General features: G+C 45.1%; 1 protein-coding gene across 4 annotated transcripts; it reads left to right on the top strand.

The window, feature by feature from the left end:
• Positions 1 to 1,671: 1,671 nt before the first annotated feature.
• camta2 (calmodulin binding transcription activator 2) lies at positions 1,672 to 27,590 on the top strand. Of its 4 annotated transcripts, none has more exons than XM_040034211.1 (26): positions 1,672 to 1,729; positions 2,736 to 2,827; positions 5,757 to 5,860; positions 6,800 to 6,867; positions 6,960 to 7,095; positions 7,406 to 7,477; positions 8,625 to 8,772; positions 8,870 to 8,998; positions 9,085 to 9,295; positions 9,694 to 10,726; positions 10,845 to 11,516; positions 13,377 to 13,503; positions 13,593 to 13,727; positions 17,604 to 17,770; positions 20,867 to 21,039; positions 21,117 to 21,195; positions 21,627 to 21,894; positions 21,977 to 22,192; positions 22,270 to 22,472; positions 22,574 to 22,755; positions 22,840 to 23,044; positions 23,542 to 23,613; positions 23,717 to 23,737; positions 24,296 to 24,489; positions 25,628 to 25,702; positions 25,780 to 27,590. In XM_040034211.1, exons 2-26 carry the CDS (start codon positions 2,794 to 2,796, stop codon positions 25,832 to 25,834), a joined length of 4,779 nt encoding a protein of 1,592 aa, XP_039890145.1. In that variant the 5' UTR covers positions 1,672 to 1,729; positions 2,736 to 2,793; the 3' UTR covers positions 25,835 to 27,590. The 4 variants fall into 4 exon arrangements, with proteins under 4 accessions (XP_039890145.1, XP_039890143.1, XP_039890146.1 ...); XM_040034209.1 differs by having other exon boundaries at positions 20,858 to 21,039; XM_040034210.1 differs by lacking the exon at positions 1,672 to 1,729 and adding an exon at positions 1,753 to 2,310 and having other exon boundaries at positions 20,858 to 21,039.
• The last annotated feature ends 18 nt before the right edge of the window (positions 27,591 to 27,608 follow it).

Here is a 27,608-nt window from a genome sequence, read left to right as displayed (position 1 = left end):
TTGCTTTTGCACAAAAAATCAATCCTGAAATCAAGACTTTTTTGGGGGTGGGGGGGTGCTTTGCACCCAAACAGACAGACAGACATCACGTTCGTAATGGTAAGTTTTAATTTCCCATCACAATCAAGACGAACAGGATGATTTGAAAAATTCACCCACTTAGGGTGGTGGAGTTTATATGCCCCTGATGATCAGGGTCTCATAATTCTATGCCTGCTTTGTACTGAAGTCTATAATCAGCCTCCTTAGTCTTGCTGATGTTTAGGAGGAGGTTGTTTTTCTGGCAACAGTTCTCCAGGTTTCTAATCTCTTCTGATGTTGTCAGAGATCAGGCCCACAATAACAGTGTCGTCAGCAAACTTGACAATGGAGGTGGTATCTGATTGGTTACACAGTCATAAGTGTACAGTGAGTACAGCAGGGGGCTTTAAACACAGCCCTGAGGCACTCCAGTGCTGAGTGAGATGGAAGGAGACATGTTTTTTTTTCACCCTCCCTGACTGGAGTCTGTCTGTGAGGAAGTTGAGGATCCACTGACACAGTGAATGAGTCAATGAGACCTAAATCCTTCAACCTGGTGAAAAGCTTTGAGGGAATTATTGTGTTAAATGCTGAACTGTAGTCCATGGACAGCATCCTAGCATAATTCCCTCTGCCAGTGTCCAGGTGACTCAGGGATGTGTGGAGCAGGTGTGATATGGCATCGTCTGAGAAACGATCAGTCAGCTGTATGTTGCTGAAGGATAAAATACTGGTCTAGACCTAATATCTATTATTTTCAAGATGTCTAAAGACACACTCCCACCTCTGTCACACTGCAGGGAAACAAAACAACCTTTTTGAATTCAGAACTTTATGGTCAAAGTTCTCAAATGGCTTTTAGCTTGATTCACATCCGGTAACTGAGGAGTAGTAGGTCTAAGTGCATTAAGATGAAGTCAGTGGCTTTCGGGTCACGATAACAGCTCATGCAGAAGACTGTGCTGTTGGTCTTTACCCACCTGTCACAAGTTTTATCAGTGCACATACTCTCAAATATTCTGGGTGGATTTTGGATGCTATAAAAGGAGGAAGAAAATTGAGTTTCTGGATTAAAATGTTTTCATATTTTTTACAAAGTGACAGTGACAGTCACAAGGAGAGAAAAAAAAGTCCATAAGAAGAAATCATCAGACTTGCACAGACTACACCAAAAACAAGATTTAACAAGAACTGCACCAATACAACATGAACTGTGGATTGTTTCCCCCATATTTTTTTGTTGAAGAAAATTTCTTTAATCCAGATTTAGTACTTTTTGTCACACTTACAACAACAACAACAACAATAATATTGTTACACTACTATATAACACTATTGTTTCTATTATTTGCTCCTTTATTTAAACAATGAGATCAAGATCTCTTAGTCAAAAGAGACCTGTGTACAAAAAATACAAAAATTGAGAAAAAGAGCCAGATAACAAAATGACACATTATAACACACACAAACTCTGGAATAGTCCTTCCAGATTAATAAAACCTTTAAAGTGTAATCAGAGAATGCAACTGCATATTCCTTTACGTTTATCATAGGTACAATTAAATTAACACAAGAAAGAACTTAGTATTGTATTTTTACAATGTGCTAGTAATAAACAGAAAAAAAAAACGAGTCCTCCCTCCCGCCAGACGTTTCTGCGCAGTGACGTCATAGCCAGAGAAGATGGCGGCTGTGCTGAAGGCGGAAGGTAAAGGAGCTTTAAACAGATTGTTTTACCTCCGAACTCTGTGCTGCTCTCGACTGTCTGCTCTCGTCTAGCTCGCTCTGTTTTATACGGTATATCTGGAAAGGAGCCACCGCTGGCTGGCTCGGTGTAGCGTGCTGTGACCGGCAGGTGAAGCCCTGCAGCTGGGCTCCGGGACTGCTTTAATCACCGCGGAGGCGAGCCTGTTACCAGCAGCTAGCCGAGCTCCGCCGGTGGAGTTAGACGGCTAGCAGAGCAGCTAACACCCAAACATCCGCACTCGCATCTGAGTTCCCCTCCGAGTGTAGATCATGAGGGCTTGAATAAATGCAGCGCTGCGTTAAAACCTGTTGTTGTCTGGGTAACTGTGCTAATTGTTAACGCAAAGGCGTGAAACGTTAGCTTTGACCAGCCAGCTGCAGCTGAGCTCCCGCGGGCGGGGTGCTGTGCTCTGAGAGGCGGCCATAGCACCCATGAGAATCCGGGGTCTGAGCCCGGCCTGTGGAGACCGAGCCTGTGTGGGAGGAGGATGGATCCTCTACACAAGAGGCTCAGCGTCATCTGTTATCTGTGAACCTGCCTCAGTGAGCGTCTTGATGATTAGAACTAAATCAGATATCGATCAAGTGACAGCTGGCATGTTTTCTGTGTGTGTGTGTGTGTGTGTGTGTGTGTGACAGCAGGTGATGTTTGGGTTTTATTCACGAATTAATCAAAGAAGTCATTCTGTGGGTTAATCATCACACACTCACACCGTGAAGCTGTTGTTATGTAACTAAACACACACAAACACACTCCTATCCCAACACACACCCACTTTACACGCTCTCCATGTAAAGTGGGTGCAAATTCAGCTGTTGCTAGGCAACAGGGAGCTATTGAAGAAGTGCGTGGCTGTCTGTGTGTGTGTGTGTGTGTGTGGAGCTAGCCAGTTGAGATATCAGATGTGTGTGTGTGCAGCTCTTGTTTGTCATTGATCACACTGATGACCTGTTCTGTGTGTGTGTAGCGGGGCAGTGCAGGCCGCCTTGCCTTGTGTGAGACTCATCCTGCATGGACTCGTCACCATGAGCAACAAGGAGATGGTTTCCCCGGAGACAGGTCAGTCCCATCCACCTGCACACAGACAGTGACTGCATGGTGTCGCGTTTGTGTGTCCATCAGATCAATGAGTTCTTCTTTAACGGATTTCTGATTTCCTGCCAGGCCTCACGAGCTGCTGTGTTTGGTGCTGTGTGTCTTACTGTAGGTGTAGCTGGTTGTGTCTTTCATCGTGAGTCAGAGGATCAATATGTCACTTCTTCTTGCAGTTGAAGTGTTTTAGCTCTTTCTGTCTTCTCATGTATTTGTTTGTGACTGTTTGTCCAGCTGGACCGCCTCTTAAACTTCGCTGTCCTTCTTTTATTATTTATGCTGTTTCTTTGTTATTGTGTCTGTTTTCGCTTTGATATTTGTTGTTATTTATCTTTTTTTTATATATAAAACTATTAGATAAATGTAAGATTACGTGTGTTTATTCTTATTTATTTAACCGGTTTTATATTATTGGGGTTTTTGGTTCTATCTCAGGTATATTATTACTGAACTGTATATTTTAATATTACTGGACATAGTTTTATTTCAAATAAACAGAATTTTATTTTTTATTACTGATATTTTATTACTATTATTGTTAGTAGTAGTTATAAATTATGCTATATTATTTTTTACTTCTACCCCTTTCCTTCAAATCTGTTCTAAAAAGGTTTATTTTTATTGAAGTGAAAAAATGAAAAAATAATTATAAAAAACAAATATTTCAAGTTTAACAGTTTTTATGTATTATTATTAATATAAGTTGGATACTTTTTTAAGCTTGTTGTCCACATTAGCTCTTTAGATATTGTTTAAATTTCATTTTCGTGTTGTATTACTTTCATTTTGTTTTTATATATTTACTGTTTAGTTTACTTGATCATTTTAACTTTATGTAAAAAAAATTGTTAAAAAAATTAAATCATGATTAAACAAAATCATTTCATAGTGTTTATTCATGTTTTAATTCATGTTAAAATGTTTAGATATTATACAATTTGTAATAATTATTATTATATGTATATTAATATGTAGTTTTTTGAATAATAATAACAAACATCTAGCCGTTCTCTTCAGAGCAATGGCTAGATGTTTGTTTTGGGTTTTTTCAACTAGCTGCTTACGCGTCACTTCCATCATTAGTCGGTTAAAAGATTTATTTTTGTTTAATTAATGTTAGTGTTGCTAACACTAGCAACACTAACACTAGCGGTGTTAGTGTTGCTATGACGATGTAATGGCGCCCCCTGTGACCTTTGCTCTCTGATGGAAAGCTGTAAATAAGGGAGGTGGACAGTAAGAAGCCGTTTTGTTGGTGTTCTGTGGTTTTCTGCTCTGTTCACGTGTGAAATGACTCAGTGAAAGGCTGATCGCAGGTCCTGTACTACAGGACGGTATGTAAACAAGAGTGCAGACATATTAATCTGATGAAATCAAAGGATGAACCTGCTGGAGGGCAGATGTTAGGAAGCTCCTCTGAGGGAACATTAGAGACGCTTTGGTTGCCGAGGCGTCTGCAGCTGTTTAATTTTACCCGTTTTAAGTCTTTACCAAAGTTTGACTGCAGCTCACAGCGTTACGTCGTGTAGGATTTCATTGTGTGTAATCTGTTTCAGCTACCAGTGACATGGAGATGCTTCAGTCAGATAACGCCCTGCAGACTCACTGTGGTCTGATGATGTTTGCTGCTGTAGAGCTCTGTTGTGTCAGCTGTGTCTCAGTAAACCAAACAGAAGAAGTCAGTGCTGCTCTGACTCAGTGACCTCATCCACTAAACTCTGTTTCAGTGTTTCTGAATACTTTCCTACTTTTAGACTCAGTGACAGTCTGACTTTTTCCTCTCGATGAAATGAATGAGCTCCTGGGTGCTTCGGTAACATATCGCGGAACAAGTGTCCCAGTTTCCTGCAGTACATCAGAGTTATACTGGGTCCCCGTGTATCTTTACTGGTGGAGGAGGGGTGGGGTTTGTGAGATCTTCAAGCTCGGCTCCTCTGTTAGAGACCTGAGAGTTTGAGGGTCAAGATTAGCAAAATAATAAAGTACAAAAGAAAAAGGAAAAAGAAAGAAAGATGGAGGCAGGCTGGAAAAACGGTTAAGTCTCTAATTGAACTTGTTTATATTGTAAAGCCAGTGATGGTGCATGAAGCCCCTGACAGGACATTTTCATACCTTTAACTCGTTGAACTTTGGCACGCAGTCATCCACACGGACCCCCGCGCCCAGCTACACCTGAGTTCGGCGGCTTTTTGCTGCTCGCTGTGGTCAAACTGAGGTTGCACACGTTGCCAACTCAGACGCGTCTATTTTTAGTCTCAGTTGTGAGTGAAACGCTGGCTCTGCCCAGCTGCGATTGGTGGAACGTGTCCACTGTCTGACATTGTGTTTTTCTGTTCATCAGTCCTGGGTCATTTTGTCCTTCATGTCATATCCTGTAAAAACCTCTTAAAAAGTGGTTGTTTGTTTTTACCTAAAATGTGACTGTTTTCCGCCGTCTTTGCTGAGATCCTGAGATATTCAGAGATTAATGTTCAGGATTCGGGCCTTTGATCGGTGCTTCTTCCACATAGCATCATCTACCTCCACCTCTTCCTATCCCAGCATGCTCCTCTGTTACACCAACCCTCTGCATGTCCTCCTTCATCCTTGAACCTCCTCTGAGCTCTTCCTCTGTTCCTCCTGCCTGGCAGCTCCACCTTCATCCTCCACCCTCCCTCCTCTGCACATGCTCAGACCTTCTCAGTCTCTCTGACTGAGCTGTCCCTGTGATGGACTCATTTCTAATCGTGTCCTCTCTCACTGAGGGTGATGATGATGAGAATTTGAAGTGTTTGTCCGCATCAGAACCAGCAGAACCACTAACTGTGTGTGTGTGTGTGTGTGTGTGTGTGTGTGTGTGTGTGTGTGTGTGTGTGTGTGTGTGTGTGTGTGTGTGTGTGTGTGTGTGTGTGTGCAGAGAACAAAGGACAGAGGAAGGTGTTTCTTCCCAACAAGCTGCTCGAGTGTCTCCCTCGCTCGTCCAGCCTGCCTAATGAGCGGCTCAGGTGGAACACTAACGAGGTGAGTTCTCGTGTGATCCTCGTTTCCTGTTTGACGCAACCGGGGGAGGCAGGAAGTGACATCACACGGAGGATATTATCATTATCACTGTTTAAAACAACAGACAGAGATAGGATCAGAGAAGCAGGTTAAGAATGAAAGCAGAGTTTCAAACTTTAAAGGTAAGCTGTTCTATTACCCACGTTCGTGTCCTCCATCACTGCTGTTATCATCACTTTTAAGTGAGGACTTTCGGGGCAGGCTCAGAGGTGCGATCCCTTTAAAACTGGTGTCAGGCTCTGAGGAGGATTCGGTTTACTTGCGACTTTCCCCGCAACCCTCCCTGCCCCAGAAAGACAGTCAGAGAGCCCTTGGGCCTCCACCCACTGTGAGCGTAGGTGACTGCATCAGGTCGGACATGCACGTGAATACAATGGTAACAATAGCAGAGGGGCCGTTCTTTAAATGTGAGGCAGAAACCGTCAGTTTGAGGAACTAAAACCTGCACAGGCCTCGCTGCTCTGATAAATATGAAACAGAAACTCAAGAAGTCCCGTTATTTATTCAGTCTGCACACGCCACACTGTCTAAACCCGATGAGCCTGTTACAGTTGACAGTTCCCGCCGTCACCATCTGTGGGGTTTTCTGACTTTGAAAGGAAGATTTGGCAGTTCCAGCGTCACAGATGTGGCTGATTGTTTTATTTTACATAATTATAACTCGGATATTCTGGTCGTTCTAACCAACAACTAACTGCTGCTCAGTCCGATGTTTTACTGGGACATTGAAAGCCTCCTGAAGTTTTCGGGGTCACGAAACGATATGACAGAAAACGTTTTCTTTAGCGTCAGTAGAAAACGTTTCATCCTGTATGTCGACTGTAACGCTGTTTTTACGAGCAGTTCACTCTGAGCTCTACGTGTGATTTTAAATCATGTAAATCGTCTTTGTTTCTTCAGGAAATCGCTTCCTACCTGATATCCTTCGACAGACATGACGAGTGGCTCTCCTGCACCCTCAAAACCAGGTACAGACCCAGAGCACACCTGTCATACACAAACAGCTCAGGGCCTCTCTCCTGTTGGATTTTATTGATTGATTGATCGGTTTGTGTGTCAGGCCGAAGAATGGCAGCATCATCCTGTACAACAGGAAGAAGGTGAAGTACAGAAAGGACGGATACTGCTGGAAGAAAAGGAAGGATGGAAAGACGACGAGAGAAGACCACATGAAGCTGAAGGTCCAGGGCATGGAGGTCTGCAGCACGTGCACACACACACCTGAGCACAGCTGCTCCCCCTGAAGGACGCACAGTGTCACAGCACAGCAGAAGGAATACTGTTTGTGAGATTATTGTGGGAGGAAATAAGATGCATTTGCTGCCCTGAACATTATCTCTATGAATAAAGACGAAGCTCGTGTCCACATCCTGTTTTAGATCAGTCAGTTAGTCCAGGCTGCAGCAGCGACACAGCGTCTGCTCTTATTTTGAAAGGATCGTGCTGTTCTATTAGCGAGTGTTGAGGCTGATCCCCTGCTCAACTGTGCTGGTCTCTGGGTTTCAGTGCCTGTATGGTTGCTACGTCCATTCCTCCATCGTGCCAACATTCCACAGACGATGCTACTGGCTGCTGCAGGTCAGAATAAACACCCCGTCACACACACATTAACACACACCACGCTGCCACTGGTTTGCAGCCAGTTTTCCAAGTGGTGTTGATTCAGCGCTTACAAGGAACCATATAGAAAGAAGTTGTCCTCAGCTTGTTTACAGGTTCCTTTTATTTACTGCAGTGTGTGAGCGACTGCAGGCTTAAACATCATTAAGATGTTTAAGCCTGCATTGAGATTAAATGTTGGTGTTTCCACTGACAAAGTTCAGAGCTCGAGTTTACTCCTGAAGTATGATGCTGAGTTCCCTAGTTTATTGATAGATGCAGTTTATTCTTCGAGTTTAGTTCCCAAATTTATTTACTGTTTTTAATTTAAAAGTAAAGTTAAGGATTTAGTCTCAGACTGGTTCACCAGTTATGGTACTGAGTTCAGCTCAGAGTTTAGTTCCTTGTTTTTCCATCGTTTTCAAATTTTAGTCTCTCCTGGGGTTTAGTTCCTTACTCAGAGTTTAGTTCCCAATCTTGTCATTTAGTTACAAAGTTTAATCTAGTATTAGTTCCAACCTGCTACCCAACTTGTTTAGTTCCAGATTTAGTTGTAAAATTTAGTTCCCAGTGATTTAGTTCTTACCTTAAGACCATGGTTTGTAGTTCCCAAACTGAACTTTTGGTTCCCAAGTGGTTACAGCTTGTTTTCCAGTTAGTTAGAAAGTTTAGTTCCCAAACTACACCTTTAGTTCCAGCGTTTAGTCCCAGACTTACTTCCATGTTTCATGTCTAAGTTTAGTTACCTGGGATTTGGCTCTTGACTTCAGACCAGAGTTTAGTTCCCGAGTTTAGTTGCTGTATTTAGTTCCTGGTGTTAGTTTCCAAGTTTATTTGCCAGTGTTTGATCCTAGATTTATTATTTGTTTTATTATTTGTTACTTGAATTCCTGAGTTTAGTCGCCAGTTTAGTTACGAGGCTGCAGGTAAGGACGAGCAGAGTGTGAGGGTCCCTAAAACTGCGTATCAGAACTAAGACATCAACTGCAGGCTATAGCAAGTGTACGCACTTGCAGTCTCAGTTAGCAGTACTTTCCCATGCAGACACATGCACATACATGCAGACACAAAATAATAGAAAATGTAAACCTAAAATAGTATTAATCAGTGTGTTTCTGTGCGACAGAACCCAGACATCGTGCTGGTCCACTACCTGAACGTGCCATCCCTGGAGGATTCTGGGAAATGCAGTCCACTGCTTTGCGCGGTGGCCGACCGCCATGACAGCGTACGCTGGAGCCGAGACGACCTGCTGAGCCAGCTGAGGCCCATGTGTATGCACGAACACCTAACTGCATGTGTTTGCCACATTGTGTGGATGCAGAGTGTGTGTGTTTCGTAGTACTAATGTGTAGTTTTACTGCGTTTCAGTCCACAGTATGAAGTGTTCAGTTGGTGCGGGAGATTTCAGTATTGAGGAGTTGGTTCAGCAAATCCTGGACCGACAAAGAACCAAACCACAGCCGCGCACACACACCTGCCTGTGTAACACTGCCCAGGGTGAGCCCTGAACACCTTCACTGTGACATCGCTATGACATCACAGAGTGAAACTAACCACCCGGCCCTGTTTATCTCTGAGCACAGTATCATCCGGAGTGAACATTCCCCACCGATGTAACAGCACCAAGCATCGCATCATCTCCCCGAAACTCCCGCCCTCTTCCTGTAGGCCATCCGCCTCGCCGGTGTCCTCTGAGCTGGGGGAGGTGGGGAGAGGAGGAGCGGGAGGAGAAGCCAAACTGCCTCACCTTCAGGCTCAGACCAGCCCGGTCTCATCTCCCTGCCCCTCGTCCACGTAAGTCATCCGCACAGGAAAACGAGAAGTTATCAGTCGAACTGTGAACGTTCCTGCTCGAGTCCTTTTGGTTTGGTGGTTCGTTTTAAGCGAGATAGCCCAAAGAAAGCAAAGAAAAAGCCATAAAGCACTTCAATTAAAATAGTTAAAAAAGTCATCGGCTTTGTTGGAGCATCTGTGATTCTCGTTATTGTTGTCCTTTTGAACTGTTTGATCCCGAGAGAACAGCGTTTTATTTTAAAGCAGCCCTGCCTCAGATTCACACTGACTCTGCAGAGAACACATATGGACTCACTGATTGTGAAATTCATGAACAATTTGTGGCAGAAAGTTGTCAGAGGGTATTGATCATGAGGTCGTTTCCTGATTGATCGATTAGTCCTGTTTGTTTCCCACAGCTCCTCCTCCTCCCCGCCTCAATCCCACCGAGCTGCTGTCACCATGAGTAACAACGGTAACGGTTTCTACGGAGACCGCCATGGCAACCTGACGACGGTGGCACTGCCACAGAACGCAGTCATTGTCATGGCGACTGCTGCCATAACAGGAGAGGGAGGAGGGGGCGGCGTGGCGAGAGCGGAGGAGGCGGGTTTGCGGAGGAGCCTGTCATTCACCGGCTCAGGGCAGTTGCTGCTTTCCCCGGCCCTCCCTCCCCCAGGCATCAAGCCCACCTCCCCTTCCCCTCCAACTTCCTCCTCCTCACCTGCCCCCCCTTCCCTCCCCCCGCCTCCTGTGCAGGCACCAGGCGTGACCACCCTCTCACTCACTCTTCTGCCCTCCCCGGTTATTGGAGGCCTTCTCTTAACCCCGTCTTCCTCCAACACATCCACCTCCCTCTGCTCCCCACCACCTCCTGCTGCCGCTGTCTCCCCACCCTCTCCCCCCTCCTCCCCTTCACCCCCGCCGCCACCTCCCCCATCCCTTCCCCCTGCCTTTGATCCTGACTCGTTCCTCAACTCCCCCAAACAAGGCCAGACGTACGGCGGCCCTGTTCCTCCTCCTTCCTCCTCGTCCACCCCCACCTCTTTCATGTGCACCACCTCCTCCCCCTTCTCTCCCCCCTCCCTCGCTCTCTCCCTGTCCCCCACCTCCACCCCTCCATCCTCTGTTTCCCCTCCTTCCTCACTGTCCTCCCTCTCATCTTCCTGTGAAGTGGACAGGAGAGACTCAGTCCTCCCTCTTTCTGCCTCTCCTTCCTCCTCCTCCTCCTCCTCCTCTTCTCCCCAAGTTCAGTCTACAATGCCCCCCTCCCTATCACTGTCTCCCACGTCCACTGTGGCCCCGCCCCTGCTGCCGCTCTGCTTGGAGCTCGGAGCTCTGGGGGAGTCGGAGGCAGTGAGGGAGGATGCAGAAGAAGAGGTGAAGGACAGGAGAGGGGAAGATGATGATGATGAAGGAAGTGCTCCTCCCTCTAAACTCGCTCTCCTGCAGGTGAGGATGTGCTCGATCTATTTCTTTTTAAAAACCTTCAGTGGGGGACTGTTTCCTGTAGCAGAAGCTTGTGACCCTCCTCCTACATCAACACCCTTTTTATTTCTGTGCCTTCCAGACAAACCATGCCTCCTCCAGCTTGGCACCACGGCAACAGACCATTAGCAGTTCTGCCTCCCTGCTCCTGGTGTGTCAGAGTGCGGCGACCCAGGCCTGCCAGCCGGCCAGTCAGACTTACCGACAGGCTGACGAGCATCAGCATCCGTTAAACCCCGGGCAACACTCCAATCACCTGTGTATACCTGAGGCCCCAACCCCAGCTCAGACATCCCGTCAGCCCTTGTTGCTGCAGCAGCAGTCTTCAATATTTGCCAACAGTGACGCTAACATGGACTCCACACCTGCTGCTGTTGCCATGGATACTGCTATCCAGGTGAAAGAGGAGAGCAGGCGGGGCTCCGACTCTGAGGACACCTGCATGAACACTCAGCTGGAGGAGGAGGCGGAGCCCTGCGAGCGGGGAGGGGAGGAGCTTGACATCTCCTTTGACAGTCAGTTTCCTGACCTCATCTCTGACCTCATGACAGAGGAGGCCAATCCTGTCGCGGCTCATTGCGCTGCCGTCTCCGCCGTGCCAAGCCCTGCCGTGTTTCCGGCAGGAGTCCGCTACGTCGTTCCCCCCCAGCCCTCCCCTTCCTCCTCCTTTCTCCCTTTTCCTCACCCGCTGCCCGCCTCCTCCACACGCCTCGCCTCCATCACAGATTTCTCCCCGGAGTGGTCGTACCCCGAGGTAATCAGTCGCCAATAAATCAGCTTCACAGTCGAGCAATCAGTCAATAGAAAATCAATCAGAAAGTTTACGGTGAAGGAAGTGGAGTCCGGTGATCGGGACATTGATCAGACGAGTCAGTGATTGATGCTCTGAGCTTCTTTCACAGGCAGGGTGGAGTTCAGCTGCTCGTCCACAAGAGGGCAGCAGAGTCCAGCAGCTGATTCAGACCAGTCCCTACCTTCACTGTCGTCATTGTCATTATTTATCGTCAGTGAGGTTTTATTGATTTAACTGGGTAAAAGTCAGAAGATTGAACCTGATGTCCATAAAACTGCATGATGCATCGATGCAGCCGACTGTGATTGGCCTGTTCACTATGGTCAGACCCTCCTGCTGCTTCTTGTGGTGTTGGAAGTTTGTACAGGCCACGTCGTACATTTATCGCAGAAGTACAAATCACACATCATAAGCCGCCCCCAGAGAGAGAGCTCGTGGCACGATGATTTCTTTGTGTTCTTACTCGTCTCGCAATTGAAAAATGTTTTTTGTTTCATTCTTTCTAACTGAGGGAAAGCTGGCACAACATCACATGACCAATTTAAGACGACACAGCTACAAGATGCAGTGACCCAGAGTCTCCATTTCAAATTGGGTAGAAAGGGAGGACTTCAAACTATAGCTTTTAAATTGTGTCGATAGGTCGCGTAAAACCAGTTATGATTAAAAAATGGCGACGGAAAGCGGGTGAGTGGAAGAAAGAGAGAGAGTGAGTTTTCATATTCGAGACATTAGTGACGCTTAGTGTTTGGAGGCTGTAGTTAGTGTGTTGTGTTTTGTGTGTCAGTTATGCTGCTGAATGTCACGTTTGCTCCACAAAAGCCACCGAAGGCAGATTCCAGTGGAAACGCTTCTACTCGGATTTAACATTTTTTTTGTCTGAATTTAGATCAATTGTGATACTATAGTGTGTAAAAATGAAAAAATAACTCCAATTTCAGATATTTGAGGTTGTGCTGAAAATAGTGATACCAGACAAGGCAAGAAAAATAGTTTTTAAAGGTGAAATATAGAGGTAAAATCAAAAGTAGTCAAAAATGGCCAGTTATACCCTGGACCCCAGAGGGTTAATTAAATATTTCTAAGAGGGAGACTCAAGAGAAATGTGATGAATTGAAGGGGTCAGTACGGTGGGTTTGGTGGTGCGAGGAGCTCAGATGATCCGACAGGTGTATTTTGCTCATAGTGAAAGGTAAGGTATCTCAGAAAAATTATGCGTAGATAATTGTAATAAAATATTAATTTTTAATGTTTTTTTCATCGCTGTTGTGTTTTGTTTTTTTAAATGCAAACTCTCTATGGGTTGCAAAAAACCCTGTATGTGATGGAGGGAACACAACTTTCAATTTATCCAAGATTCGACGCGACAAAAAAGATGTAAATTTTTGCTGGATGTAATTAAACAGATTGTCGTCGCCCTGCTGAGTTGGTGGTGAGGGCACCCAAGTTTGTGAACGCGATAATTCAACAACGAAGCGATGTAGGGTTTTGAAATCGTGCCACAGGTGCTTCTACTAACAGGGGTAGCAAACTTTTAACATCCTCATCTTTAATAACGAACTTCTTCTTGTGTACTTTGATCAGTAAACATGTCGATTGTTCTGTCTCTGGAGACAAAGTGTTGCACAGAGTCAAATGTCAGGCAAGAGGTTGAAAAAGTTATTGTCAGAATTACAGATGTGTCATCCTCACGTCACACAGTATAAAAGGATAAAGTAACTGTGTGTGTTATTAAATACATAATAAATATTTTGTATTTAAATACATGTATCTAAAGGTGTTTAAGTGATGACTCATCAGTCATCGCCGTGTCCTCTGCAGGGCGGAGTAAAGGTGCTGATAACAGGGCCGTGGAGCGAGCCGTCGGGTCGGTATTCATGCGTGTTCGATCAGAGCACCGTCCCCGCCTCGCTGATCCAGCCTGGGGTGCTGCGCTGCTACTGTCCTGGTACACACAGATTTTCCTCTTCCAGCCTGACTATGCTGATTGAAATGGCGCGTGTGACCTGACAGACTCTCCCATCTCCTGTCTTTCAGCCCATGAGGCCGGCCTGGTCTGTCTGCAGGTCCTGGAGTCTGGAGGTTCGGTTTCTTCTTCGGTCCTGTTCGAGTACAGAGCGAGGAACGCCAGCTCTCTGCCCAGCTCTCAGCTCGACTGGCTCTCACTAGACGGTCAGATTTTACTCTCTATGTCGCCACCTACACATGACAAATAATTAACGTGGAAGTGGGCTGAAAGAGAATTTAGAGATCCTGATATTTCAGATTTTGTACTGCCAAAAAACAAAAAACAGATGATGCTTGATATGTTTGAATCTCAGGCATTACAACCCCAACACAAGGCAGTCTGTATCAGTGAAATCAACCAATCAAAACCAAGCCTACAAAACATCGAAAAGTCAGTTCAGTCAAGTAAACTCTACCACACAAGCGGTTCAGAGGTCAGATACACTTCTTCAAAGCTCACTCCAACCTCAGAACCAAACTTTCACTCAGTTTAGGATGTTCCAAAATCCCAGTTTGTTCTCATGATCGTGAAGAACAGCCACAAACCCACAGAAACCAACACAGAAGGACAAAAAGCAAACAGAAGTCAAGTATCTGGAAGTATTCTGGAAGATTATCCACCAGGCGAAGTGTCCCATCAGAGGTTCACCTCCTTAATCTTACTTATGAGGCGAAACCAGCCAAAATGTTGAAGCTGTGAGGACCAACCAGTCTGTGGGCTACAGTATTTTTGTTGTTGGTGGTCCTTATACTGCAATGGAAACTGTTCCAATACATAAAGAGCGTCTAATTTGTTAAGCAATCACATCCTCCCTGCACACATGGTGTCATCACCATTACACTCCCTCCAGTTGGTTCTTTGGAGGACTGTACGGAAGTCTGTCTGAATATGTAGTTTGTTCTTGGATGGAAAATGATGTAGTAGAAAAAAACTAGTAGTAGTAGAAGTTTTAAATAAATTGTATCAGCATTTTGGGTTCAGTGCCTCTGTACTGCAGTGGTTTACACATTCGTCTAACGTGTTCATGGGTTCATGTTTGACTCATGCGGTCAGGAACAAACTGCCTGTTAATCAGAATGTTGATGGTTTGAAAGCATTTAAAGGCCAAAGTGCTGTATGAATGTGAAGTGTAGTTAGAAGGTTTACAGTGGAGGAACTACTGTTCAGTGATCGGGATATTGATCAGACGAGTACTCTGAGCTGCTCTGCTACAGTCAGTGTGGGCTTCAGCTGCTCGTCCACAAGAGGGCAGCAGAGTCCAACAGCTGATACAGACCAGTCTCTACCTTCACTGTAGTCATTGTCATTATTTATCATCATACAGTGAACTTTTATTTTAACTTGGTCTTTTTTTCTGTAACTTTGCGTATAGCAAGGATTTTGTTTCATCCGGGGCCGGGTCGCAGAGGCAGCAGCCTAAGCAGAGAAGCCCAGACCTCCCTCTCCCCAGCCACCTCCTCCAGCTTATCCAGGGGAACAGCAAGGCGTTCCCAGGCCAGCTGAGAGATATAATCTCACCAGCGTGTCCTGGGTCTGCCCCAGGGCCTCCTTATGGATATTTTAATATTTATTCCTAAATTCATTTACAGTCCTCACATCTGTCTGCTGCTGAAACCTTGTGGCAGTATAGTGATACTTCCTATTAGGAAGGCTTTCATCAGTGACAGTGGCTTATTGTTTTGTTTGTATTAATTAATGCTGCACTCACCGCTGTACGCTGGCGTCCACCTCCTAAAGATATAACTGCATGTTACGTTGATGCAGCTCACTGCAATAGTCTAATTTTTATTGAGCCAGAATTGACCAGGATGTCAGCTAATACTAGTTGCCTTAAAATCAGATCCATCCTAAATCAGCACTGAGTAACATTTAAATAAAGTCTTTGAATTGCACTCATTGAAATTAGAGCTTAGAATTCTTGGACAGTACATTTAACCACACAGCAGTCATATTATTTGTCAGATTATTGGATTTAAAAAAGAAGGATCCCACAGCACAAGTTCTAGAGGCCCAGTACAGTTTTCCAATTAGCTGATGCGAGGCCTAGCAGACAGCTAGCAGCTACAGCAACCTGTCAGAGATCACGCCCCTAATAATGAATTATCATAACTTTAACACGTGGCATATTTTTAAAAGAACACCCTCTGTACATTTGTAGAAGCAAACAAACAAGATGATATAATCTGAATAATAAGTAGAGGATCAGTAATAGAGCCTTGTGGAACTCCATTCTGAGTTTTGTTTTTCTCTGTGATCTCTGTCGGTTCCTGCATCCAGAAAAACTCAGATTTTAGTTTAAAATACTTCAGGTCAGACATTTAAAGACTGTTAAATGTGTACTCATGTTTTTCTGACACAGAGACATGCTGATTTCTGCTGTGAAGTTGGACTCTTTAACACTTACACACTTGGGGGGCCTCTGGTGGACATTAGTGGAACTGCAGCATCTTGTTTTCAGCTCGGTTGGTTGTTGTGGTCAGAGTGAGAGGGCAGCTGCCTGGCCTCAGCTGTCTGTCTGTCGAGGGTTTCCGTCTCACATTCAGGAATGTCACACAGTCAGTGGAGACACTCTATCAGCCTCCCCTCCCCGCCCCTCCCCTTCCTTCTTTGTGGGTTTCCCAGCATGCCTTTCTGCAGTGTTTGGACGTCCTGCCTGCTCTCTCTCTCTCTCTGATCCTCGTACCGCCGCTCAGTCTGCCTCCTCATGGCATGCGTGTCTTTGTGCGTTGCTGCACACATAAGGATCCCGTGTAGACTTGTCCTGTGACATCACAGCATACCCAGCATGCTCCTCACCTGAAATCAGACGCCCACAGACAGACAGACGATGGACACTCGGCAGCAGGATGGTGCCGGTAGGACCAACCTAAGAGAGTGTGTGTGGGTTTTTTTTGTTTTTTTTTAATGTGATGGTTGTCATGGTTACATGGTTGCCACGTAACCACAGCAACCACCCACAGTCATCAGAGAGGTAATTTTCTTTCTGTAAACTTGTATTGATTATGTGTTTAATAACAGGAACAAACATGAGAGCTGCAGGTGGAAGTAACTGTTAAAAGTTTTAAAACTGAAGCCACATCTCTCACGTTGTGCGACGCGTAACGTGTAATTATTTTTGACCTTAAACCTAGAAAACGTTAACTTTAATGTGCTGTCTGCCATTCTCTGAGGAGAGAATCTGAATCATTGCTTCTTCCTTAAGCATTGATCATCTCATCATTTCTGTTTGGATTTTAAACTCTGTTTTTTTAGACTTTCAAAGCCGTCACGACGTTCAGGTCCCCGTGGCCGCCGCCCCGGCTGACGGAGTCCGAATCAGACGTCGTTTTCTTTGAGTTTGTGTCTCTTTGTAGGTGTTTTTGTTCGTTAGCAGACGAAGGTCGATCCAGAGAAACGGGTAAAATAATCACAGCAGCTGTTAGAAAGCAGGGAGTCCCCTGTGTGTAAGAGTGTGTGTGTTTGGGGGGGGGTCCAGGTCACAGGCTATATTAGGGACTCTGCTTTTATTTCCTTCACACACACTCGGTGTGCCAGGCGGCTGAGCGATTGAAGTCAGTCAGATAGTTTCCATGTGAGACACTGTGTGTGTGTGTGTGTGTGTGTGTGTGTGTGTGTGTGAGTGATAAAGAGGTGCTCTTTAAAAAGTTATTTAGGAGCAGCCTCATGGTTAGAGCTGTCAACACACACACAGTTTTCTGAGCTTCAGGACTCCGATGATTGACGGTTTGTCCTCCTGCTGTTGAATCTGCAGCAGTTTACCAGAGATAACCCTCGATACCGGTGCATCATGGGAATTGTAGGACCCAGGGAGTTTTCTCACTCAGCAGCCCTGTTAGTAGCAACCCTGTGCAGTTTACGCTTCAGGAATAAGTGACGTCTGTTAGTGGAGACGACCTTGCAGAAATAAACCTATAAATATTGTAAAGTTTTGTTTCGCCATGCTAACGCCCTACAATGCAAAAAAATCACCCCGCAGCGCTGCGTCAGTAACTATAGACGATGGATGACAGGGTTTCACCCTCCGTGTTCTCTTCCTGCAGATAATCAGTTCAGGATGTCCATTCTCGAGCGGCTGGAGCAGATGGAGCGCAGGATGGTGGAGATGGCCCGCGACAACAACCAACAGCAGCAACAACGGCAAAATCAACAGCAGCACGGCAGCCAGCTGGCCACGCCCCCTCCTCCTCCACCAGAGGACCACGAACAGGTGAGACTTCATACCAAACTTTCCTGAAAGCGCTCCTTACCTACAATAAGTCACGATTGTGTTGGATTTCTGTCTCCGTGTGTTCACTCCTCTCAAAGCATGTCAACAAATACTCTTTTAAGAAGAGATTAAAAAGTCAGTAAAGAGGTTTTGATCTGAGTGGGTGGACTGAGCTCTGAATCTTTGTTTACTCACATTCACCGAGAGTTAAGAGGTTCTTAATGAACTTCAGAGCAAAGCCATCCAATGCTTTACAGTTATTAATAATATCGGTGATCTGATGCTGGCGTAGAGAGGAGCACGATAATCATGGCGGGAAAAATTAAATGCACTTGTGACGTTGTGCAAAGCATTAGCAGATGACAATGATCCAATTCTGAGCACATTTTAAACAAAGAGAACCAAGATGAAGACTTTAACACAGCTTCTTATGTTTGTTCCATGAACTGAGCTGACTGTAGGTCAGAGCGGACGCCGTGTTTATCATCGCTGAGCTCTTAGAAAGTGTTTAGCACCCAGCGTCTGCTATCACTGACGCAGGTGAGCAAACTGTCGAGGCTGACAGGGGGACATAGAGCTGCAGTGGGCGGTATCACAGCTGAGAGTGGTCTGGCTGGGAGAAATCATATAAGTGGGCCAAGGATAGAGCCCTGAGGAAGCCATGATTAAAATTAACAGCAGAGGAAATGGACCGCATGTTAATGGATAACTAACAGCGACAATTTTTATTTATCTAGCACCAAATGACAACAGCAGTCACCTTTATAGTGTAAGGTATGGATGATGTCTTTGTAAGAAAGCTGTAAAACTGAACTGTAGGTAACAATTCAGTCTTGTGACGCCGTCTGTTCATCAAAAAAAATACAATGAAAAGTCGTTATTTTCACATCTTTCATTTGGTGCCCACACTCAGGTCATTCAAAGTAGCAACCTGGAGCCAGGAGCCAAACAACAACAATCAAAACCACCATGAAGTAACTGAAAAGTTACTACACAGAGTAAAAGATGACGAATGAAGCTCGATTCTGAAAGCAGTAACAGTTCAGCTGAACTTTTAATTTGAAAATCACTAAGACTGAAACTTGGATGGATCCTCCTCTAAACTGATCAAACTGCAGCAGAGGCCTCGCGGCGAGCGCGTACAGCTGGATCCTGTGAAGAACAAACGGTGTGACCTCTGCTGAACCTCCCTCCGCCCCCTCGCCCTCCCTCTGATGTCATGGGAATTTGGCAGACGCCGCGGTCGAGTTAAAATAGCCTCGCTGTGACAGAGAGACACTTGACCTTAACTGAAACAATCTGCTGTTGTCTTGAGAAAGAAGAGCTGCTCAGGGAGGCCCCGTTAACCCTCTCGTGCCCGGGCTGTTACGCAGCTGTGCACATCTGTCAGTCAGCTGTGCACACACAGATGTTTGTGTGTGTCAACGCTCAGGCGTCAGCATGGTGGCACTTGGATTGAACTCTGCCTGCTTTTTCCACTGATCGAGAAAATTAAAAATCACATTGTCTGAGCAGCTGGACACAGCAACTAATCTACACTGAACTGTGCTAAAGGAGATTCACCAGCAACCTGAACTCCTAACGAGCAACATAAAGCACAACTTTAAGCCTTTAACAGGAGCTTTAATGCCTAAAGAGTAACTTGAAGAGCAACTTTCATCCGAAGGGTAACTTTGAAACATCAACAACACCCTTAATCCTTAAAGCTTTAACAGCAACTTTATCACTTAATGATCGGCTTTTATTCCTAACAGAAAAAAAATTAAGAGTCACTTTTTTTGCTTAAAGGCAACTTTAAACTCCGAGCAGCAACAATAATCCTTGAAGAGCAACTTTGTCCCTTATAAGTTAGGCTAAAGCAGAGCTTCCAAAAGTGTGCCCCCCACAGCCATTGCAGGGGGGGCGCGGTATGAAAAAGGGGGGGGGGAGAAACAAAACACTTGGAGTTGCAGTTTACGTTTTTAAACCCATTTTTGCACAGAGAGGCATTTTTTGAAAAATGCTTATTCCACGAGGAACAAATGAAAGAGCAGCTTTAAACCTTTAACAACAACTCAGCTCAAACAGCTGCTTTGAAACTAACTTCAGTCCTTAAAGAGAAAATTAAAGTTAACAGGTTTAAAGTGGATTATACTGGAACTGGATTAAAGTCATCCTTTAGCACTAATCCTTTATTGCTTAAAGAGCACCTTCAGTACTTTCTCGGACTACAGAAACGAAGGGTGGCTTGTGAAGAACAACACTCAACTTCAGCGGCAACTTGAATCCTTCAAAAACAAAATATATTATGCAAATAATATCTGCATAAAGTTAAAGAGCGATGCCTTAAAGATGAAATTCAAGGGCAGCTTCCATACCAAAAGAACAACTTTAAAAGCAACTCTAGCAACTTAAAGGCATTTATTTTTCCTTAAACCTTTCATAGAATCAGTCAGAGTAACTTATCCTACCAGGAGCGTCAGAAAGAGACCCAGTGTTTTAGCTCGATCGCGGCACTTTTGCAGACCTAGAGTCTTTGATTGCTGACCTGAGCGAACGTAATCAATCAGCCTGGAAACGTCGCTTTGAATTAAAATAAAAATGTTGAGCGTAAACTGGAGACCGCAGAGTTTATTTACTGCGCGGGTTAGCGTGCGGTTAGCGCGGTGTTAGCATGGTGTTGGTGCTGCAGCTGTCCGAGAGCCTGATGGATGACTGACAGCTGGGTGGATCACAGAGACTCTCTCTCTCTCTCCCTTTCTGCCTTCAGTCATTTTTAGCCGCGCTTGTCCTCACAGGGAGGGGAGGGGGAGGTGTGCATGCCTGGGTGAGTCGCAGGGAAAACTGGAGGGGAGGGAGGAGGGTATGAATGTAATGTTTCCTACCAGCTGGAGGAGAAGGAGGTGATTTATAAACTATCATTTATCAAGCTAAAGGAGCTCCCCTGTGATTGGTCTAAAGTGTCACATGACCCTGTGAAGTCAGGTAGCAGGTGAGGTCAGAGCAGGTTAAAAAGGGCAAAGCTGACATTAAGCTGTCTGATCTGTGTGTGTGTGTGTGTGTGTGTGTGTGTGTGTGTGTGTGTGTGTGTGTGTGTGTGTGTGTCAGTCCTCTCAGTGGTTCGAAAGGAGGATTGTGGGAGTGTGCGAGCGGATGATGAGGGGCGGTCGGTGGTCAGGGGGAGGAGGAGAGAGGCTTCACCACTCCGTTCGTCACCGTGGCATGACGCTGCTCCACCTGGCTGCTGCACAGGGATACACACACCTGATCCACACACTCATACACTGGAGGTAAACACACACACACACACATTTTCCTGTTACTGCTGTTGTTTTTGCTTTGTTGACATTGTTGTTGCTGTTCACAGGAATGTAAACGGAGACAGTCTGGACCTGGAACAGGAAGTCGATCCTCTGAATGTCGACCACTTCTCCTGCACGCCGCTGGTAAATATACACACACAAACATCAGTGGCCAACGGGGTCAAAGTTCATTGTTCAATATTTCAAATTTGTACCAAGAAGAGGAACTTCTGCCTTAAAACACCAAGTTTGATCCCTAAAGAGCAGCTTGCATCCTGGTGTATTACTTGCTGTCGTATTGCTAACTGAGTTGCAACTAAAGGTCAACTTTCATTGTCCAGCAGTAACGCAGTGAGCGCCATATGAGGAATGTAAAAGACAACTTCAACACTAAAAGAGTGACTTTAGTTTTCAACTAATGTTGAAGAGCAATCCTTAATCAATACATGAATTAAAGCAAATCTATTCACTTTCTGGATAGAGACCATCTTCCATCCTCATAAATGGAAGTGTCAGAGTTGTCACGCCAACATCTGGTTGCTGCTTCCCTCACCTCTGTGTCACGTGTATTCCAGATGTGGGCATGTGCGCTGGGCCATCAGAGGGCGGCAGAGCTCCTCTACAGCTGGAACAGTCTGGCTCTGGGCATCCCTGATTCTCTGGGACGCTTGCCTCTTGCCGTTGCTCGCTCCCGAGGACACACTCGCCTCGCCACGGCGCTGGAGGAGCTGCACATGCAGCGCACGCTCGCTAACGTGGTGTCCAGAGACGTGCACACGCCTCCAGCAGACACGCACACACCGCAGCCACCACTGTCCCCTCTCTCCACCAGCCCAGATACAGGTACTGCTTACACCTGTTGCCCATCATGTGGCCTGAATCCATCTCTGTGATTGGCTGTAACAGTATGCACTCTTCCCAACAGGTCTGAGCTCCTCCAGCAGTCTCCCCTCCCCCAGTGACCCCTCTTCACCCTCCCCTAGCTCTGCTTACTCCAGTGGCCCCGCCCCCATGGAGACATCGCCCTCTTCCCCTTCGTCTCCTTCCTCCTCTTCCTCACTATCTGTCTCCCCTCCCTCCCCCTCCTCCCTACCTCTGGAGTCCATGTGGGGGGAAGAGACAAACACCACTTTCAGCACAGGTAACATTAGCGTTCATTTATTTGTAATTCGCCGACGTACCTGATGAGGTCACTGATCGTCAATTTCGATCTTGCAGGTTTGAACCCTGGTGGTTCCAGAGACTCCCCCCTTCACCTCATGGACTATGAGAGCGTCTCTGCCAGTCACGCGCAGTCATACATGCACACGGCGAGCAGGCGGCGGTCGCACGCCACACTGGAGGAGCAGCTGCTGAGCTACAGTGAGAATGCCGAGAACGAAGGCGAGGAAGAGGCGTATCTGGAGGAGGAGGTGCTGCAGGTACCAAAATATAGTCCCGTACTTTAGACCAGACTCATTTTTTAAATGTATTTAATGAAAAAAATTTCACTGTTGCTATGGTTACCTTCCCCACACCACAGGTTGACATGGCAACGCTAGCAGAGCAAATCATCGAGGCAACCCCAGAGCGAATCAAACAGGAGGATTTCCCCAGGGGGGCGGAGTCACCGCTCCGAGAAAGGTGGGACAACCCGGCCATACAGGACACCTGGCTGGCTACATACCTGGAAACGGTCGACACCCACGCACACTCCCCTCCCAGGTAAGCCCCTCCCCAAAAGAGGCCAGAAAAGTGTAACCATTAGAACCAAACGTTGTCATGAGATGTGTGCACATGTGCTTGCAGGCGCGTGTGCCCCCCCTCACCACTCAGCGCTTTAGCCCTCCAGAGGCTCCGCCCTCCCTCTTCTGCAGCATGGGCAGAATTCCTCAACGCCTCAGCCAATGGAAAGATGGAGCGAGATTTCGCCCTGCTGACGCTGACAGACGGCGAGCAGAGGGAGCTTTACGAGGCCGCCAGAATCATCCAGAACGCCTTCAGGAGATACAAGGTGCACATGGCGTTATGGGAAGTGAGGGAGCGAGCAATATTAGGGATAAAGGTTTCCTTCTAGTGCGGGGCGAGCCGTAATCCACCTCTAAGTTTAGTCTGTGTGTCCAAGAACACAGTTCAGTCCCGTAATCTAGTCCGATCGTTCACTTCCTTCTCCCCCAGCTGAATTTGGTCATGCTAGTCTAATTCTCCAAAGGTTTGTTAACAAGGGCTGAACTGTTAACAAAGCATTTGGACCCATTCAGCACCAAAAATGTATTTCTGTATTCTCCACTGCTCTTTATCAAATTTGTGTCTGCTAACAAAGAACGAAATGCCCTCAGTATCTCAAACATCCACATCATATATGCAGGATGTCTGCAGTCAGACAAGCATACCAGAGGAAATACATGCTTAAACTTCAGAGGTCACTCTTTCATACCATCTGCTGCTGTCATCTAGGTTTGGTTTGGCAGTTTATTCCCAGGAATCTTAGTATTTTCTCTTTATTTTCAGGGTCGGAGGTTAAAGGAGCAGCAGGACATGGCTGCGGCCGTCATCCAGAGATGCTACCGGAAGTACAAACAGGTGTGTGTGTGCTGAGCTGTTTGAGTTTGTCTCGAGCTTCACTAACACTAAACTAACCTGCCATGTCTCTTTACCATCTCTCTCTCTCTCTTTCTCTGGCTAGCTAACATGGATAGCTCTGAAGGTAATATGGCTGACAGTAGACGTAGTGATGTGTAGTCAGTACATCGCCCTGTGTGTGTGTTGGTGTGTGGCTCACTGTTTAACGACCGCAGTAATGTATCCGTACTACCTCGAGCTCATGATGTCACTTTATTTTACATCCAGTTTTCATTCGAGCTGGAACAGAGCGGACCAAACCTGGGAAATTACATAAAATTGTTAAAGTAGGGCTTCACTGTGCAGCAATAAAATACTCAAAGAACATTGTTAAACTCTGCTCAGAGGTTAAATGGGCGAAATGGAAAACAGAAAACGAGTGCTGTCAGCGTTAATCGCGTTAAAATGATGTTAACGCCATAACCGCATTAATGCGGCAAATCTCCGTTAGCGAGCTGATGCTGACAGCACTGAGTAAAACAAAAAGAAAGTCAGATTTATCTGTCCTGAACTGAGGTACAGTATTTGAGGTTCACCAGAGTGACGACATCAAACAGAAAACGGATGATGGATCATCTCTCCGTCAGTTTCTCTAAACACTGTTTCTTCTGTACGAACTCTGACACTCCGTTTGCCTCCTCAGTACGCTCTCTATAAGAAGATGACCCAGGCAGCCATCTTGATCCAGTCCAAGTTCAGGTCGTACTACGAGCAGAAGCGTTTCCAGCAGAGCCGGCGGGCCGCCGTCCTCATCCAGCAGTACTACCGCAGCTACAAGGAGTATGAGAGGCTCAAACAGGCACCAAGAGGCACCGCCACCCACAACTCCAAGATCAAGTAAGACCTTATCACTCCTGAAACAAGCTAATAAACCTGGTCCGATCGCATGGAAACAAGATTCATTTCTGTCCCACAAAAATAATGTAGTAATGTTAAGACGGTGTCTTCTTCCATACTCTTAAGTATAATAGTTTCCTAAAAGGAAAAACAGTTTCATTCTGATTACAAATTGTTCCCTCAAGAAAACAAGGAAATTTTTATCTTTTCCCACAAGATAAAAATTTGTTCCCTCAACACAATGGACGAGTTTCTCCTTGTTCCTTCTGAATATGAATTTGTTCCTTCAAGAAGTACAACTTAGCCCTTAAATAAATAATTCTTTAAAACAGGTTAATAACTTGTTCAGTCAAGATAACTTTTTCCTTCAAAAAGGTCATTTGTTCCCTCAGGATAAAAACTTAAGGGAACAAGTTGCTGTCTTCTTTCTGTCGTCTGCAGAAAAATAATTTGCTTTCCCACAACAAGATCATTTGTCCCATCAGGATAATAACTTGCTCCTTTGGGATATTCACCAACGTGTTGAACATCTGGACATATGTTGTTAACTTGTTTCACACAAGAAAATAACTTTCAAAATCTTCTCTAAATATAATCACTTGTTCCCTCAAGTTTTTCTCGAGAAGATCAGTTGCTGTGCTGCCTTCATGTCAACAATGAAGCTTAATGTAAAAGTTCTCTTTAAATAAGCCTCTGCATCGAAACACAGATTTAGTTCCTCATTTTTAAGTAAGTCCCATTTATTAATGTAGCACTTTTTAAGAAGAGAATGTGCTACAAAGTGCTTTACAGGGAACTTAAGTTATGTTGTTTTTGTGTGATGCATTTATCAAGAATATTATGCGTCTCAAGTGCCTTACTTACTTGTGACCAAACAGCTTTTTTTAATATTTCTGTAATGATGGGAAGTTTCAAAATGGGTCTGTAGCTTGTCTGTGGTGTGTAGTTCTTGGCAGAGGTTGAATATCTGCTGTTCAGAGCACCTGGGTAAAGAGCCAGAGAATAATTGATCAAAGTGACCACAGAGGGCCCAATTTAAACTTTAAGATAAGGGTTTCGTTTGAGTTAGATCTCTTAAGTTGTGAGGTTTAGAGACACACACTGATGACAGATATTTTCTTTTCTCGTTGTCACTAAGGGGGTCGTTTCTGACAAAGAAACAGGACCAGGCAGCCCGCAAGATCATGAGGTTTCTGCGGCGCTGCAGACACAGGTAACAGGAGGAATTTTTAAAATTATAATGATATTTTTTCTGTCAGCCCGAATTGAGTTTTAAATATATTTTTACAGGATCAAAGAGCTGAAACAGACGAGGGAGCTGGAGAGGAGAGGACTGACCACCTAAACCATTTCAACCTTTTCTCCTCTCCTCCAGCGGGGAGAGGGATGACGGCGGGAACGAGAAAGTTCGGCAGGTTTAGTTTGATGTATACAAAGAGAAAAACCAAACGAGGAAACGACAGATGGAGAGAAGGACAGTGACGGAGAGATGCCTTACCCCACGCCAACTCTATCTATCTACTGATCTATCTATCAATCTATCTATCGATCTATGTCTTCTCTCCTGTTGAATGTAGCTGTCTGTCTGCAGCTTGAAGCGCTCCGTTCGTAAGCAGCTCAGCCTCCGTGGGCTCGCTTCTTTGCCCTGAGCAGTGTCTTGTAGTGAGATCCTGGCGGTCTTTTCTTACTCCTCATCTGACCGGACAATCATTGAGCTTTCAGTCTATATTTACAAACTGAAGATGACATCAGGAATTGATCTGATCAGTGAGTTCACTGACAGAACAAAATGAACTGTTTTTGTAATAAAATAAATCAAGCTTTTTTTAGTAAAAACAGAAAAAAACCAATCCTCAGATTAATTGCTGAGGATCCCTGTTAATATTGACCGCACTGCATTTGTTTACCTTTATATTTATTTATTGATTATTTTCAGTAAAGTGCGGTGAATAACAAGCCTTCCTCACACTGCCAGATTGAAATCCTCTATCGGGCGCTTCTTCCAACAGGTCTGCAGTTTGATTTTTCCTTTCCATAACAATCAACAGCAGATGAGTCAGAGACCTGAAGTTAAGAAGAGCGCTTTGTTTTCACAAGGAAGCACACTGAGAAAGCTGCCTCCTGGGAGGCACAGCTCAGGGCACAGTGAGCCCACATCCAAGTGTTGTTCTTTTGTTTTTTGTCCCATAATTCACTGCTGTTTGTCATTTTGGGGTTTTTTTTATATGAGGGATCGAAGGGACGTGTGAATGTTTGATTTCAGCTGCGGCACTTTTGAATGGAGCTCTGCTTCTTTTGAAATGTACATGATTCTATCAAAGCTACTTATAAATATATTTAAACACAGCCACATATAGAAACATATATACATATATATATTCTAACGTTGGACTTTATAGATGCTCTGGATGTTTTTATTTATTACAGCATGAACTGTTCCTGTGAGTGTGAGTGAATGTGTGAGTGTGAGTTCTGCACAGACTGTGAGGTCGAGTCTTAATAATCCCACCCCCCAGGCGACGGAAGCTTTCCCCGAACCCTGACCTCTGACCTCAGTCAGATGCTGATTTTTCTGTTTTAGTGAGAAGATCTGATCAGAACACAGAATTAAACAGCTTGTTTATTGTTTACCTTAAGTACCTTAGAGATCTGGTTGTTGCTGCCTGATCTAAACCAGAAGCTTCATTTTTTCTTCACATGCGCAAAAAGGGCTTCTTCCTGTTCCTGCCTTTCACAATAAAGGCTCTTAGTGTATCCACTTGGAGAAGATGGACATTGATAAAATGTAAAGCAGATTGTAGAAACAAAATCAAATTTTATTTTCAGGTTTATTAGATCCTAAACGGAGAACATGTTAATATATATGTTAATCAGTATTCATGTTGGATTTATTTGGCAGGTTTTTAAGGAACCAAATCTCAGAGAGAAGTCTGCTCCAGGTTTAGGGAATAAAAAGTAGTAGATTTGTGGAACACAGAGTCCGATGTGGGGAAGTAGAACTTGCAATAAGTACTGCCACCAAGGGAGTGGAGGGATCCAGATCACTTAATGAAAAAACTCCACAATTTCTCTGCTTCCTGTTTCGATGTCTTCTACTGCGCGACACCTGTCAATTAAAA

The sequence above is a fragment of the Simochromis diagramma genome, unplaced genomic scaffold, assembly GCF_900408965.1.
Source record: "Simochromis diagramma unplaced genomic scaffold, fSimDia1.1 OVJJ01000747.1, whole genome shotgun sequence".
Lineage (NCBI taxonomy): Eukaryota > Metazoa > Chordata > Actinopteri > Cichliformes > Cichlidae > Simochromis > Simochromis diagramma.
This window is presented reverse-complemented; position numbering and strand designations above follow the sequence as displayed.